This window comes from Falco naumanni, chromosome 18, assembly GCF_017639655.2.
Source record: "Falco naumanni isolate bFalNau1 chromosome 18, bFalNau1.pat, whole genome shotgun sequence".
Classification (NCBI taxonomy): domain Eukaryota; kingdom Metazoa; phylum Chordata; class Aves; order Falconiformes; family Falconidae; genus Falco; species Falco naumanni.
The window spans coordinates 6,249,345-6,261,937 of NC_054071.1; the positions used below are offsets into that span (position 1 = coordinate 6,249,345).

Here is a 12,593-nt window from a genome sequence, read left to right on the forward strand (position 1 = left end):
GTGGCCCACCAGTGTGGCATCCCTGGTGACTCTGGGCTGGTACCATGGGGTTGTCCCATGGATGCAACTCTGCATCCAGACGGGTGGGATGGGAAGCAGCTCCCAAGGGACTCACACTGCAGCCAAGTGCTGAATCTCAGTGCATCCTCGCAGGGATGGCAGGTGTTGCCACCCCTCCATGGATCCCTCAGACCCCAAATCTTTTTTTCCCCCCTCTTGGCCTTTTTCTGCTCGTTTTTGTCAGGCCAACACTGACATCAAGTGGCTGCTGGGATCCCTTGCACGCCTGGGCCGTATCCTGCCTCTGCCTGTGCTGGGAGCAGCCCAGCGTCACCCACACGGCCTCATCCTGCCTAGACAGTGGCCCGGAGCTGAGCGGGGTCAGGAGCCGCGGCCAGCGGTGCCAGACATCAGCCCGACTGGATCTCCATCACCCTTCGCCAGGCAGGCAGGATGTGGCCAGCTGTGCTCCCTCATCCCCCCGCCGCCTGTCCCCAGCCAGGCCGTTGCCTGTGTCCTACTCCTGTCCCCAGCACGCCCAGCCACGGCAGTCGATATCCCAGCAGGGTCGAGCCGAGTGCGCTGACGGCATTGCTGAGCAGGGAGCATCGGCAGCATCCCTCACCCGCGGGGTGCTGGTGGGGACCCCCCTGGCCACAGCATCCCCATCGTGCAGCTCTGACCTGCCGGTGGCAAAGTCACGGTGACAAGTGAGCGGCAAGATTGCGGTGGCTCTGCCACTGCCCTGGCCCTGGGGACACTGGTCCCTGACACCCTGCCGACAGCGTGGACTTTGTGCTGAGTGTGGGAGTGGTGGTGGTGACGCATCTGTCGGTGCTGGCGGGGCCCCAGATCGCCGGCCAGACCTGGCCTCGGACAGCAGGTAACAGCGGGGTGACACTCCCTCCATGGGGGGATGCTGTGACATGGGGGTCCCCGGGGAGGATGGGTCCCCCAGCAGCGCCACAGATTCCCAGGTCTGCACTCAGCTCTGGGAGGAGATCACGGCGTTATTCCTGTTTTAAAGCAGGGAAAACTGCTGCATGGCAGCGTGTGGGTGCCAGAGCAGCTGCACAGTCCCACTTTTGGGGGATAAAAGCTGGAAAACCCCGTATTCCCTCTGAACTGCCAGGCTCAGGGCCCCGGTGGAGTTTTGCAACACTCATTCCCTGAACATGGAGCCGAGCTCACCTGGGGAAGCCCAAAGCCCAGGGTGGGTTTCGGGGCCGGCGATGGCTCCGGTGGGATGTTGGCTGCAGGTGGAGCTGGGATTAGGGGAGCAGGTGTGGGTGCTCAGCCCCCTCTGGGAACCCACCCACTGGGTGGGGGAGGAGGCGGAGGTGTGTTGGGGCTGGGCTGCCGGTGGATTTATCTCCCCAGAGGCTTGGAGGGCTGGATGTGTGTGGGGGCACGATGTGATGCGTGAGGCTGAGCTCTCTGCAGTGTGATGAGGTGCATCAGATCTCTGCAGCTATCCCCCTGGGGGTTTCTCTGGCTGAGACCCCTGTGTTACTGACCCATGGCTCTGTGTGGTCCCAAACAGAGGGGTTTGGGGAAGGCCTTGGTGATGGTGTTGTTGTTGTTTATCTCCCGAAGTCCGGAAACACTCTGCTGGGAAGGAAAGGGAGGGGAGAGCCAGGGCTCTTCCTGGCACTGCAGCGGGAGGGATGCCCCTGGCTGTGCCCAGAGTCAGACCTGACGTGCCCCGTACGTGTGGTCTCAGCAGTCCTTGACCCCCAGCGTTGCCCCTTCCTTCCCCCTCCAGCTCCATTGTGGCTCCATAGTGACCAGAAAGGATCAGGGACCGCCTGGTGGCCTGGGACAGGACCAGATGGTGACAGGTCAGTGCTGTGGCTCTTGGGTTGGGGTTTGGGTGCTGCTGCCTGGCACCCTTGGGTGTCGTTGCCCTGTCCTCCCAACCTTCACATGGATGGAGCGGGGAGGGAGTGTGCATAAGGAAGCAGGTCCTTTGACCTAGAAATCTGGTTTTTCCTGGGGATTTCCTGGTAGGGCTTGAGGAAAAAAACATTGGATTTGAGTCCAAGGCACTACTGGAAGGAGGTTGTCCCCCTCTGAGAAGGAGCCTCCCTTTAAAACTGGGTTTGGCCCCTTGCTGGGTCTGTCTGAGTCTGCCTCGATGGACTTGGGCAGGGTGGGGAGTGCAGGGGGAGCTGGATCGATGCTGGCAGTCTGGCACGGCAGGGAGAAGGTGCGGGGCTCTGGGGATCGGCTGGAGCAGACGCGGGGACATCGCCCGTCTCAGCACCCCTGCCTGAGCACAGAGCTGCCGGGAGCTTCAGGGCCACATCCAGCACCTGCCCTGACTGCCAGTGCCCAGTGAGGAGCTGGTGGCACCACCATGTCCCAGGCAGAAGGTATGGCTGAGCCCTTGGTCTGTCCTGGGGGAGGCACAGGCTTTGCAGGGGGAACCCCAGTGCTGGTGTGACCCCCCCGCCCCCAGATCAGCACTGATCTCCACCCCGTCCTGTTTGATGGCCCCATTTTGCTTGGATTTTTGATCCTAAAAGCACCTTTCCTCCCAAACCTTGATTTGCAGGGTGCTGGGCTGCTCCAGGAGCTTCTGTGGCAGCAGTCCCTGTTGTCCCTGTGTTCCCCCCCCGCCATGTCCCATCTGCACCAGGTGGGGAGGGTGGGTGCACCTGGATGGAGTGTATATGTGGGGGGTGTGGGGAGATGGGCAGAAATAAGCACTGGAGGGGGGGTACAGGCAGCCGGTCCCCAAAGCACGAGGGATCCATGCACGGACCACCCTGCTCCATCCCTCCCAGGAGGTGAGGAGACCTTTGAATGCTGCGATGTGGTCGTCAACAGCCAGGAGAAGGTTTCAGACATGTACATGCAGCTGGAGAAGCTGGGGGAGTAAGTGGGGGCCCCGCATCCGCGCTGCTTGAGGATGCTCCGGGGCTGTCCCTGCACAGCCCTGGGTGGGATGCAGGGTGCTGCTGATGGCTTCTCCACCCTTCATCCTCTCTCTATCCCAGGGGAAAATTTGGGACGGTGTACCGGCTACAGGAAAAAGCCACTGGCAAAATCCGGGCTGGGAAATATATCCGGACACGGACAGCTAAAGAGAAGCAGGCAGCTTTGGCAGAGGTGGAGCTCATGAACCTGCTGCACCACCCGTGCCTCGTGCAGTGCCTTGCTGCCTTCCAGGGCCCCACCGAGCTGGTGATGGTGATGGAGTAGTGAGTGGGGGGGGGGGGCAGAGTCAAGTTTGGGGGTGGTGGGGACAGTGCTGGGCTCTGCCAAGGAGAGCACTGAAGGCGGGGAGGGGTCCCTGTGCTGTGGGATGCTGGCATGGGGCATAGGCTGTATAGGGAACCTGCAGACCCTGGAGGTATGGGTGGTGAGATGCTCCCAGACGCTGAGTCTGGGCTCCCTAGTGGGACTTCTCGGTGCTGATGGACCCCAGCAGGGACCCCAGCACCGTGTCCTCCCCCAGCATGGCAGGCGGGGAGCTCTTTGAGCGCATCGTGGATGATGACTTCGAGCACACGGAGCCCAGCAGTGCCCAGTACATGCAGCAGATCCTGGAGGGGCTGCAGTTCATGCATGGCCAGGCTGTTGTCCACCTCGACCTCAAACCGGAGAACATTCTCTGTGTCAGCCCTGGCAGCCACTGGCTCAAGATCGTCGACTTTGGCTTGGCACGGAAGCTGGGTGAGCCAGAATGGGGGTGTTGGGGTACCAGGGCAGGGACTGTCACCAGCACAGGGACCTGATCTGGCCAGGCCTATCAGCAAGGAGCTTGGCATCCTCCTGCCTGCATCTCTGGGACAGGCAGCCCTGTGGCACCAGACTGGGGCCCTTCCTGGTGACCATAAGATGCTCTGGGGAAACCTGCGTGTCCCCAGCCCTGCCTTTGAGGTGGAGACCCCCTCCAACACCCCTGTTCCTGTGGGTGCCCAGCACCCAGAGATGCTCTAGGAGACCACAGACCTGTGATGGGTCCTGGGGGGCGGCAGCTCCACCTGGAAGCAGGGGCTCATCCGCGTGGCACATGCTGGTGTGCCACTGGGGCCCCGGCGAGATCCCAGCTGGACACCTCCCCCATGCATCTTCTCTGCAGCTCCAGACACCCCCGTGAAGGTGTTGCACGGCACCCCTGAGTTCATGGCTCCAGAAGTGGTCACCTTTGAGCCTGTGGGCTTCTCCACGGACATGTGGAGTGTTGGTGTCATCTGCTACATCCTGTGAGTGGCCTTCTGGGAACAGCAGGTCGGGCTGGAGGGGGCTGAACTGTCACTGATGTCCTTGTGCCACCTCCCCAGGCTGAGTGGGGAGTCCCCCTTCCAGGGGGACAATGACATGGAAACACTGAGCAACGTCACAGCTGCCCAGTGGGACTTTGAGGAGGAGACCTTCTCGGAGATCTCCCAGCAAGCCAAGGACTTCATTAGCCAGCTGCTGCAGAAGGACCCCCGGTAGGACCTAGGGGTAGCTGTGGGGTGCTGAGCTGCCCTGGGTTTTGGGGTGCCAAGGGGATGGGCAGGGGAAAGCACTGAATGCGGCTGGTGGAGGGGATGCTAATGGTGCTGTGCCAGCAGCCAAGGGTCTGATGGTGGAGCAGACCCCCCATGGCTGCCCTATCTGCTCCCAGCTGCCGCCTCTCCAGCGTGCAGGCTCTGCTGCACCCCTGGCTGCAGCAGCCCCAGCCCAACAGCACGAAGGCGTTGTCAAAGGAGAGGATCAAGCAGTTCCTGATGCGTCGAAAGTGGCAGGTACCTGGGGGAATGGTGAGAACGTGGGGATGGGGGTTGGCTCTGATGGGGCTCAGTGCTCATTCTCTTCTCTCCAGAAAACAGGCAAAGCCCTGCTGGCCCTCAACAGGTTGATGCTGCTGTCCCAGAGCCCGGAGAGGAAAGAGTCTGGGGCTCAGGACGAGGAAGGTGATGGCCCCTGAAGCACCATCCCCGACACACCCCATCAACCCATTCTCTCTGCTTTGCCATCCCCCACTTGTACTCCTGGGCACCTTCCCCCACCCTTGCTCCAACCTGCCCTGCTGCCACTGAATGCTCAGATATGTCCCCACTCTGGGCCAGCTGCAGTGCCCTGAGGTTCTCAATATCCTCATCCCCAAGGGGTAACCTCTGATGCAGCCTTGGAAGGGCACATCCCACTCTGCAGGGCTGGGAACCATGTGTGATCTGGATCTCTGGGATCCAGCGCTGATCCCTTTGGACTCTGGCCCACTGGTGCCCAGTGGGTTCCTCCAGCAGAGGAGGGAGGTTGGACTTGTTCGGTTCCTCACTGCTCCCTCTGCCCATCTGCTCACAGACACAGGCTGCAGCCGAGCAGAGGACCAAGCCTCCGGGTCTCTGCCCCAACAAATTCCCAGCTTCTCGGAACTGCTGACAGACCGAGGGGAGGAGGAGGAAGGTGGGAGTGCTGCAGCCGCAAGGGAGGTGGAGTGTCAGCGTGGCCGTGCCAAGCCTGTCCTGGACCACCTAGAATAGGTGGGGAGAGAGGGGCAGGGAGTGATGGGGATGAAGCCGCCTCCAGAAGCTCACATGATGACCTGGCTAGCTTGGGGCAGCCCCAGACCCCAGGGATCTTCTCCAATGGGTGGGCTCTGGGGTCCCACGGTGTCACCATGCCGGTGTGGGGACAGCCACGCTTGCCTCCAGCAAGGAACCAGTGCTGTCTGCTTGAGCCTGAGCTGGCACCAATAAAGCACCGAGGATCTCTGCACTCCACGTGCTGCTCCTTTTTCCCTCAGAAATTCCTGGGAGGGGTGAGCAAGAGCTGCCCAAGCTGTGTCTGCATTTTGGGGGCTGGCACCAGGTTCTCCACCAACCTGGGCCACCACCCTTGTCTTCTCCAGGGGAGACGCTGGCCCTGGGGCCAGGGACTGGGTGGGAATGGCTCTAGCAGCAGTTCTTGGTGTCCCTGGTTCGGAAGAGTGTTCCCTCCTCATCGCGGGGCGGTGGGGTGATGTCCTGAGCCCACAGGCAGGAGGAGCCCTGGGGACTCTGCTCTCTCCATTTCTGGTCCAACTCTGCTACCAGCAGGGCTGGAAGGAGCCCAGAAACTGCTGTTTGACTCCCAACCTACCCCCCGAGGAGGGGGGCTGGGCAGAAACCAGTGTTGGGGAGCCCCTCTCCTTCCACAAGAAGTGCACAGCCCTGCCCCTGTGGAAGGGGAAATCCCAGGCACCGATACGTACTGGGGGATGCCCAGCTGGGACGAAGCTTGGCCTGGGGGTCTGGGTGGATGCCAGGTTGACCATGAACCAGGGCCGTGCCCTTGCTGCAAAAGGGTGACCAGTGTCATAGTGGGCTGCACCAGAGCCCAGGGGTGGGGAGGTGGTCCTTCCCTGTGCTCAGCAGTGGTGAAGCCACACCTGAGGGACTGTGTCATGTTCTGGGGTCCCCAGTGCATAAGACATGGACACACTGGAGAGGGTTCAGCGAAGGGTGATGGAGGGACCGGAGCACCTCACCTATGGGGAAAGGCTGAGGGAGCTGGGACTGCAGTCAAGAGAAGAGAGGGCTCAGAGGGGGTCTCATAGACAGACACAAACACCTGAAGGGAGGGTGCAGAGGGGATGGAGCCAGGCTCTCGGTGGTGCCCAGAGGCCATGGGCACCAACTGAGCCACAGGAGATTCCATCAGAACCTCAGGAAACATGGAGCATTGGCACAGGCTGCCCAGGGAGGTTGCGTGATCTCCATCCCTGGGATATTACAATACTGTCCAGGCACGGTCCTTGACAACTTGCTCTGGGTGGCCCCTGTGGGAGCAGGGGGATGGACCAGATGACCTCCAGAGGTTCTTCCTAGCCTCAGCTGCCCTGTGACTCTGTGAAAACCCAGCTCCTGTTGAAGCTGGGCTGGGGGCTGCTCTCCAGCATGTGCTGACCACCAGAGCACTGGCGAAGGTGCCCTGGCTGCAGTGGTCCAGCCCCATGGCCTCCGCCAGGACGCAGCTGTACCCGATAACACGCAGCTGAGGCATAGCTCTGACCTTTACTCCTCCTCTCCCTCCGCTCCTGCTGGGCAACGCCACCAGGAGGAAGGGGGAAAGTGTTATTTTTATTAAACAGAACCAAATCCACCCACTCTCACAACCGTGATGTGGACACACATCAGAGCTCTGGCTGGCGGCACTCATGGGAACGAATGAAAGGGACACCAACAACTGGAGCTGCTGCCAGACCAGCGATGACAAATCCACTTTTGAATAGTTTGCTGAAGGCTCTAGGAAGCTGATGGCCACCACAGCAGGAGGTTTCTATATCAGGATTTGGCATCCTGCTGCCTCATGAGATGGTAGAGCAACCGGAGTGCCTGTGGTCTCGTGGTTGGGGGACTTGGTGGCTCTTCTCTGCTCTTCTCTTGGGCTCACAGGGAGGGATGCTGTCACCTTCCTGTCCCATTACTGTGGCACCAACTCTCCAGCTGACAAGGCTTTATCAGTGCCCAGGCCTGACTTGAATTTTTGTGGCAAAGCCCGTTCCTGTTAGTAATGTGTATGGCTGATGGCTGCTTCTGGGTACATCTGACCGTGGGAGGCAGGAGATGGCTGTGGTGTGGCAGAGCTGGGACATGCTCTGCTTGGGACTTGCTGGTCTCTCCCCTTGTTGGCAACAGTAGATGCAGCTTAAGAAGGAACTTAATTTAGAAGCTGGTGCATGGTGCTCCAGCCAGAGAATGGGGAGCCCTTCTGGGCACCCTCAGTGATGGCGAGGCCACCTTGATATTTTCATTGCCTGGTGCGCTGTAGGTCATTTGTGGAGGTGGGCAGCTCTAAGCAGTTGAAGGGGTGAGGGCCATGGCAGCAAGCCTCTGCCGGGTGCAGCAGATGCACCTCTGTGACCGCTCCACCTTCCTGGGTGCCCCTGTGTAGTGGGTGTGAGGCTCTGCCAGTGTAACCCCACATCACCGAGGACAAGGGGTCATCACCGAGGTGAAGTTGGCCTGTGCCTTGTGTCAAAACCACTTCCTTAAAGAAAAAAAGGTGAGTCATTGCCACGGGAGACCACCTTCCCAAGGGAATAGCGTGCCCAGCACGCCGACTGGACCCACTTCTCAGGGCAGCCTGCTGCCTCCCCGAGTCTGGGTTGAAGATGCCAAGAGCAAGCTCGCTTTGCTGGGTGTGGAGCAAAACACAGTGGCAAAGGCTGAGGTACTTAATGTTGTCTTTGCCTCAGTAGTAAGACCAGTTGTTCCTGGGGTACTCAGCCCCCTGAGCTGGAAGACAGGGGAGCAGAATGAAGCCCCCGCAATCCCAGGGAAATGCTGGGTGACCTGCTGCACCACGCAGGCACGCACAAGTCCATGGGGCTGGGTAGGACCCACCAGAGGGTACCAAGCGGGCTGGTGAAAGAGCTGACTGAACTGCTTCCCATCTTTTATCGGCAGCCCTGGCAAACTGGGGATGACCTGGGGGTGCTGGCTGGTGGCCGGCCGGACGTGAGCCAGCAGCGTGCCTGGCTGGCCAAGGCGGCCAACAGCGTCCCGGCTTGCACCAGCAGCAGCGTGGCCAGCAGGGAGGTGCTGAGGTGTGCCCAGAGATGGGCGATGGAGCCGGGGAAGGGGCTGGGGCACCAGTCTGATGGGGGGCGGCTGGGGGGGCTGGGGGGGTTCAGCCTGGAGAGGAGGGGGCTCAGGGGGGACCCGATCGCTCCCTACAGCTGCCTGGCAGGGGGCTGTAGGCAGGGGGGGTCGGTCTCTGCTCCCAGGTAACAAGGGACAGGACAAGAGGGAGCAGCCTCAGGTTGTGCCAGGGGAGGGTTAGGTTGGGTGTCGGGAAACATTTCTTCACCAAAAGGGTGGCCGAGCACCGGAACCGGCTGCCCAGGGAGGTGGTGGGGACACCATCCCTGCGGGTCTTTAAAAACCACGTAGACGTGGTGCCTGGGGACACGGTTTAGTGATGGACTTGGCTGTGCTGGGTTAACGGTCAGCCTTGGTGAGCTGGTCTCTTCCAAGCTAAACAATTCTGTGATTCCTCACAGGATCCATCCATGGCTCTTCAGTGGCTGGGTGGGACATCTCCTGACAGAGCTCACCTGCTTCTTGTTCCTCCATGTTTTCCACAGGAGAAGTGGATTCACTGCTCAGAGTTGGAAGAGAAACTCCTTAGAAGCAAATAAAAACCCAAAAATATTCCCCGTTCTATTCACAGCGTTTATTTTCCTTTCCCAGAGTAACAGAGAGAGGCTGAGGAACCCTTTCCCCTCTACCGCTCTTCTCTTGATGTTCACATGCATCACATCCCAATTTTTACCTATTATATATCCCATGTTTTCCTCTTTACACAGTCTCTGAACTCACACGCATCCCTTGGGAGCCAAGCTGAATGCCTTCAAGCTGCGGATGATAAGCAAACACCAAGTTACGTGTAATCAATCCCTTGATGAGCTATTTACCACGTGACATTAGCAAAATATTTCTGGTTGGGCGTTCTGTTTATCTTCATCTGTTTTCCAAACTCCTTGCAGCCCTGAAAATCCATATCCCAGGACTCCAGATGAGACCTTTTTCTCTATGATCCTGTATTTTGTACTGTAAAAACTGATTTGCCTACAGAAGAAGCTGATTTACCAACAGAAGGCACATGTGTTCTTCTCCTTCCACTGCTTCCCATGGCTTAATACAGTAAAACGTACACTGGAGAAACCAATGGGAAAATGCAAAGTGAAGTTATACCTGGAGCTCGTTAAAGCCACTGAGAAATTCAGCAGCAAGCCCTGAAAATAGAAAACCCATCTCAGCATTTCAGAGGCAGAGGAATTAAGATTTTGATCCTTCCATCAAGAAAGTTGTGGGCTGACCTTCACTTCAGCCACACAGCTTCAGGGTAGGTACTGAAATCATCAGGAATCCTCTGCCAAGGCAAGAGGGATGCCCTTGGGGAGCCTCCAGAAGCGGTTCCCTGCCTGTCCCAGGTACCCCTAGGTCCAGCTCCTTGGTGGTACCTGAGTGGGGGGGTCCGCTTTTCAAACACCTTCAAGCTTCTGGAGCTTAGTACTTCAGTGCCAAGTTATCATGATAACCTTGGGTTTATTCTGGGCTGCATGATCTAGATTTAGGAATGCTTGTTTGGATGAGGGAATACTGCCTGGGTAACTCCAACATCAAGAAATAGCGGGGTTTTCGTGGACCTGCAAATTCAGGGGAAAAAAACCCCTGAGGAGTACTGTGTCCTGCTTGAGTGCTTTCCAGTGAATTGAAATTAATTAAGAAAACAGACCTAAGTCTGGAGTCAACTTTAATGTAAAAAAGTAATTAGCCCTGGGCTATTGAAGATGATTATTTGAACACATAATTTCCAGATTTTTTTTTTAACAACTTTAATAGCAGGGAGCAAATAGACACCCCGTAATTTGAATTATCAGATAAAAGCCTTCATGTATTGCAAGTCAAACACCGGAGCAGTGGTGAAAGGGGAGAAGACACGAGAGCACGAGGACTCGGTAGCGACAGATGCAAAGGCAGTTGAACGAAGAGAGAAGCTGTGAGTGATGAAGGAGCATCAGCGACGTCTGGGCTGTGATGCTCTCGTCTCTCAGCAAAGCTCCTCAAGCCAGGCGGGGTGTCCTTGCTTCCCAAAGGGCACGGCCAGGTCCCAGCCAGGCTCCAAGAGGTCAGGATGCTCTTTGTGGTCACGGGAGCTCAACAACCATCACCCCAAGGTGCAGCACTTGGGATGGGTTGTGCAGGGCTGGCCCAAGAGCAGAGCAGGTGAGAGCCATGAAGTTCCCTCACCCAGGGACCATGGGCGCAGCAGCTGGGCCACCAGCGCTGGTGGCACCTGGGTCTCTGGGATTGAGATGAGGGGTGAGCAGGATGCTCCCCAATCTTGTCCTCCAGGTACTGCTTCTGCCAGGACTACCACATCCAACCTGCACCAAGGACCTCCAGCACCCCGAAATCCAGGGCTGGGGACCCACTTTGGAGCTCGATTCCGTGCCCACCGAGATCAGAACAACGCCAGATCCCTGGTGAAACACGTCCTCATGCAAAGGGGGCCACAAGCCCTGTCCTTCCCAGTGCAGCACCCCTATTTCATGCCCTGCTTTCACAGCCTTCATCCCACCATCACAGCCCTCCCCATGTCCAGGAGATGGTACTGTTGGCCTTGTCCCTGCTTCTTTTGGGGATGGAGAGCCACGGTTGTCCCTCCCGCCAGCCCTGTCCTGCCCAGGCCTGCCTGCTGCTCTGATCCTGCTTGCCCTTGGCATGGGGCATCCCACCCCAAGTCAGGATGGGACCTTTGAGATCAACGCCTGGGACATGTCCTAGTGTCCCACCTCCCACCAGGCTCTGTCCACACCAGGTCTCCTGTGTGGGGGTCTCCACTCCTACCCTGCACCCCCAGCTGGTATCCCAACCCTGGTGCTTCCCATCAGGAAAAGCCCTTGTGCCCTTTCCAGCTCTGGTGTCACCAGCATGAGTACAGGCGCTCAAACAGCACCTGGGTTTCACCCCGACATGCAGGCAGGACCCTCGGGGGGGATCCAGACCTTGGGGTCCCCACAGACCCCCTGCCCCATAGCAGGGCCCCTCCCCAGCATGGGTGAAAGCTCTGGTCCTCACACATGGTCCTGGTGACATCTGCCCTCCTGGCACCTCTCTGGGACTGCCCCGGGTGGCCGTCCCCGTCCCCACAGAGGGTCGCCATGCCTTCCTTTAAAAAACCAGGATCAGGGAATTAAATGCAAAATATTTAATGAGGTGTCAAAATATTTAATGAAACAAAGAGGCTTCAGCTGCAAAATCAAGCTTTGGAAAACCAGAACAACCCCAAATGTGGGTGACCCCAATTTCGGTGCTGCTGAGCCGCCCACGGCTCCCCCCGACCTCCCAAAGCCCTGGGAGTGCTGGAGGGGCTGCAGCATCTTGCCGGGGGCAGCTGCCAGCCCGCGTCGGGCACGTCCTGGATGGGGTTTGGGGTTTGCAGGGGGTGGGAGAGGTCGGCAGGACCGGTTGGGCGCCTCGTCCTGCTCCCCGTGGCGCAGGGTGCCTTGCCGCGACACTGCGGCAGGTCTCGCTGAGCAGGAGGTGCCACAGGAGCTGGGCAGGCACGGGAATAGCCCCGGGATGCATGGGGGCTGCTGGACCACAGCAGGTTCTGGGATCCCAGCTGGATCCATCCTCCACGCAGCCCTCAGCAGATCTCACCTCACAGCTGAAATTCCAGCGAATCTTATGGAATCTCATGAAAACTCAGGAACTCTTGTGGAATCTGGCCAAATCCCGGTGGAATAAGGTGCCTCGTGCGCCGGCGGCTGTGCGGGGCTGTGGTTGTCACTGCTGGTGTGGCCTCGGCGTGGGCAGGGAGCGAGTGTGAAGCCGGCCTCTGTGCCCCCCAGGGTGCTCAGCTGAGGGTGCTGGGTGCTGCGGGTCCCCTGGGCAAGCCACTGGGAGTGTCGATGCCGGAGCTGGCTCCATCCCTGCCCGCCCCTGCCCATGGGCGAGGTGGTGCTGCTCATCCCGGCCCCCAGGATCGGGCCCTCCCGGCGGGGCCCTCCCTGCCTGCCCCGTGCCAGCTGGGCGCTGGGGGTGTGTCACCCCCCAGGGAGTCCCCAGACCCGGTGTCACCCACTCCGCAGGTCCCTCACC

General features: G+C 59.1%; 1 protein-coding gene across 4 annotated transcripts; it reads left to right on the forward strand.

Annotated features, from left to right (window-relative positions):
* Positions 1-481: 481 nt before the first annotated feature.
* On the forward strand, positions 482-5,715 carry LOC121099070 (myosin light chain kinase, smooth muscle-like). 4 transcript variants are annotated; one of them, XM_040617706.1, is made up of 11 exons: positions 482-883; positions 1,766-1,841; positions 2,203-2,375; positions 2,790-2,880; positions 3,003-3,206; positions 3,464-3,681; positions 4,091-4,214; positions 4,293-4,445; positions 4,622-4,742; positions 4,820-4,910; positions 5,302-5,715. In XM_040617706.1, the coding sequence occupies exons 3-11, from the start codon at positions 2,360-2,362 to the stop codon at positions 5,478-5,480; spliced, it is 1,197 nt and encodes a 398-aa protein (XP_040473640.1). In that variant the 5' UTR covers positions 482-883; positions 1,766-1,841; positions 2,203-2,359; the 3' UTR covers positions 5,481-5,715. The 4 variants fall into 4 exon arrangements, with proteins under 4 accessions (XP_040473640.1, XP_040473641.1, XP_040473639.1 ...); XM_040617707.1 differs by having other exon boundaries at positions 1,766-2,375; XM_040617705.1 differs by lacking the exon at positions 482-883 and having other exon boundaries at positions 1,665-1,841.
* The last annotated feature ends 6,878 nt before the right edge of the window (positions 5,716-12,593 follow it).

Coding starts and splice junctions, on each gene's coding strand:
- LOC121099070 (XM_040617707.1), top strand. Junction 3,207..3,463: donor CTGGTGATGGTGATGGAGTA/GTGAGTGGGGGG, acceptor GTCCTCCCCCAG/CATGGCAGGCGGGGAGCTCT. Junction 4,446..4,621: donor CTGCTGCAGAAGGACCCCCG/GTAGGACCTAGG, acceptor ATCTGCTCCCAG/CTGCCGCCTCTCCAGCGTGC.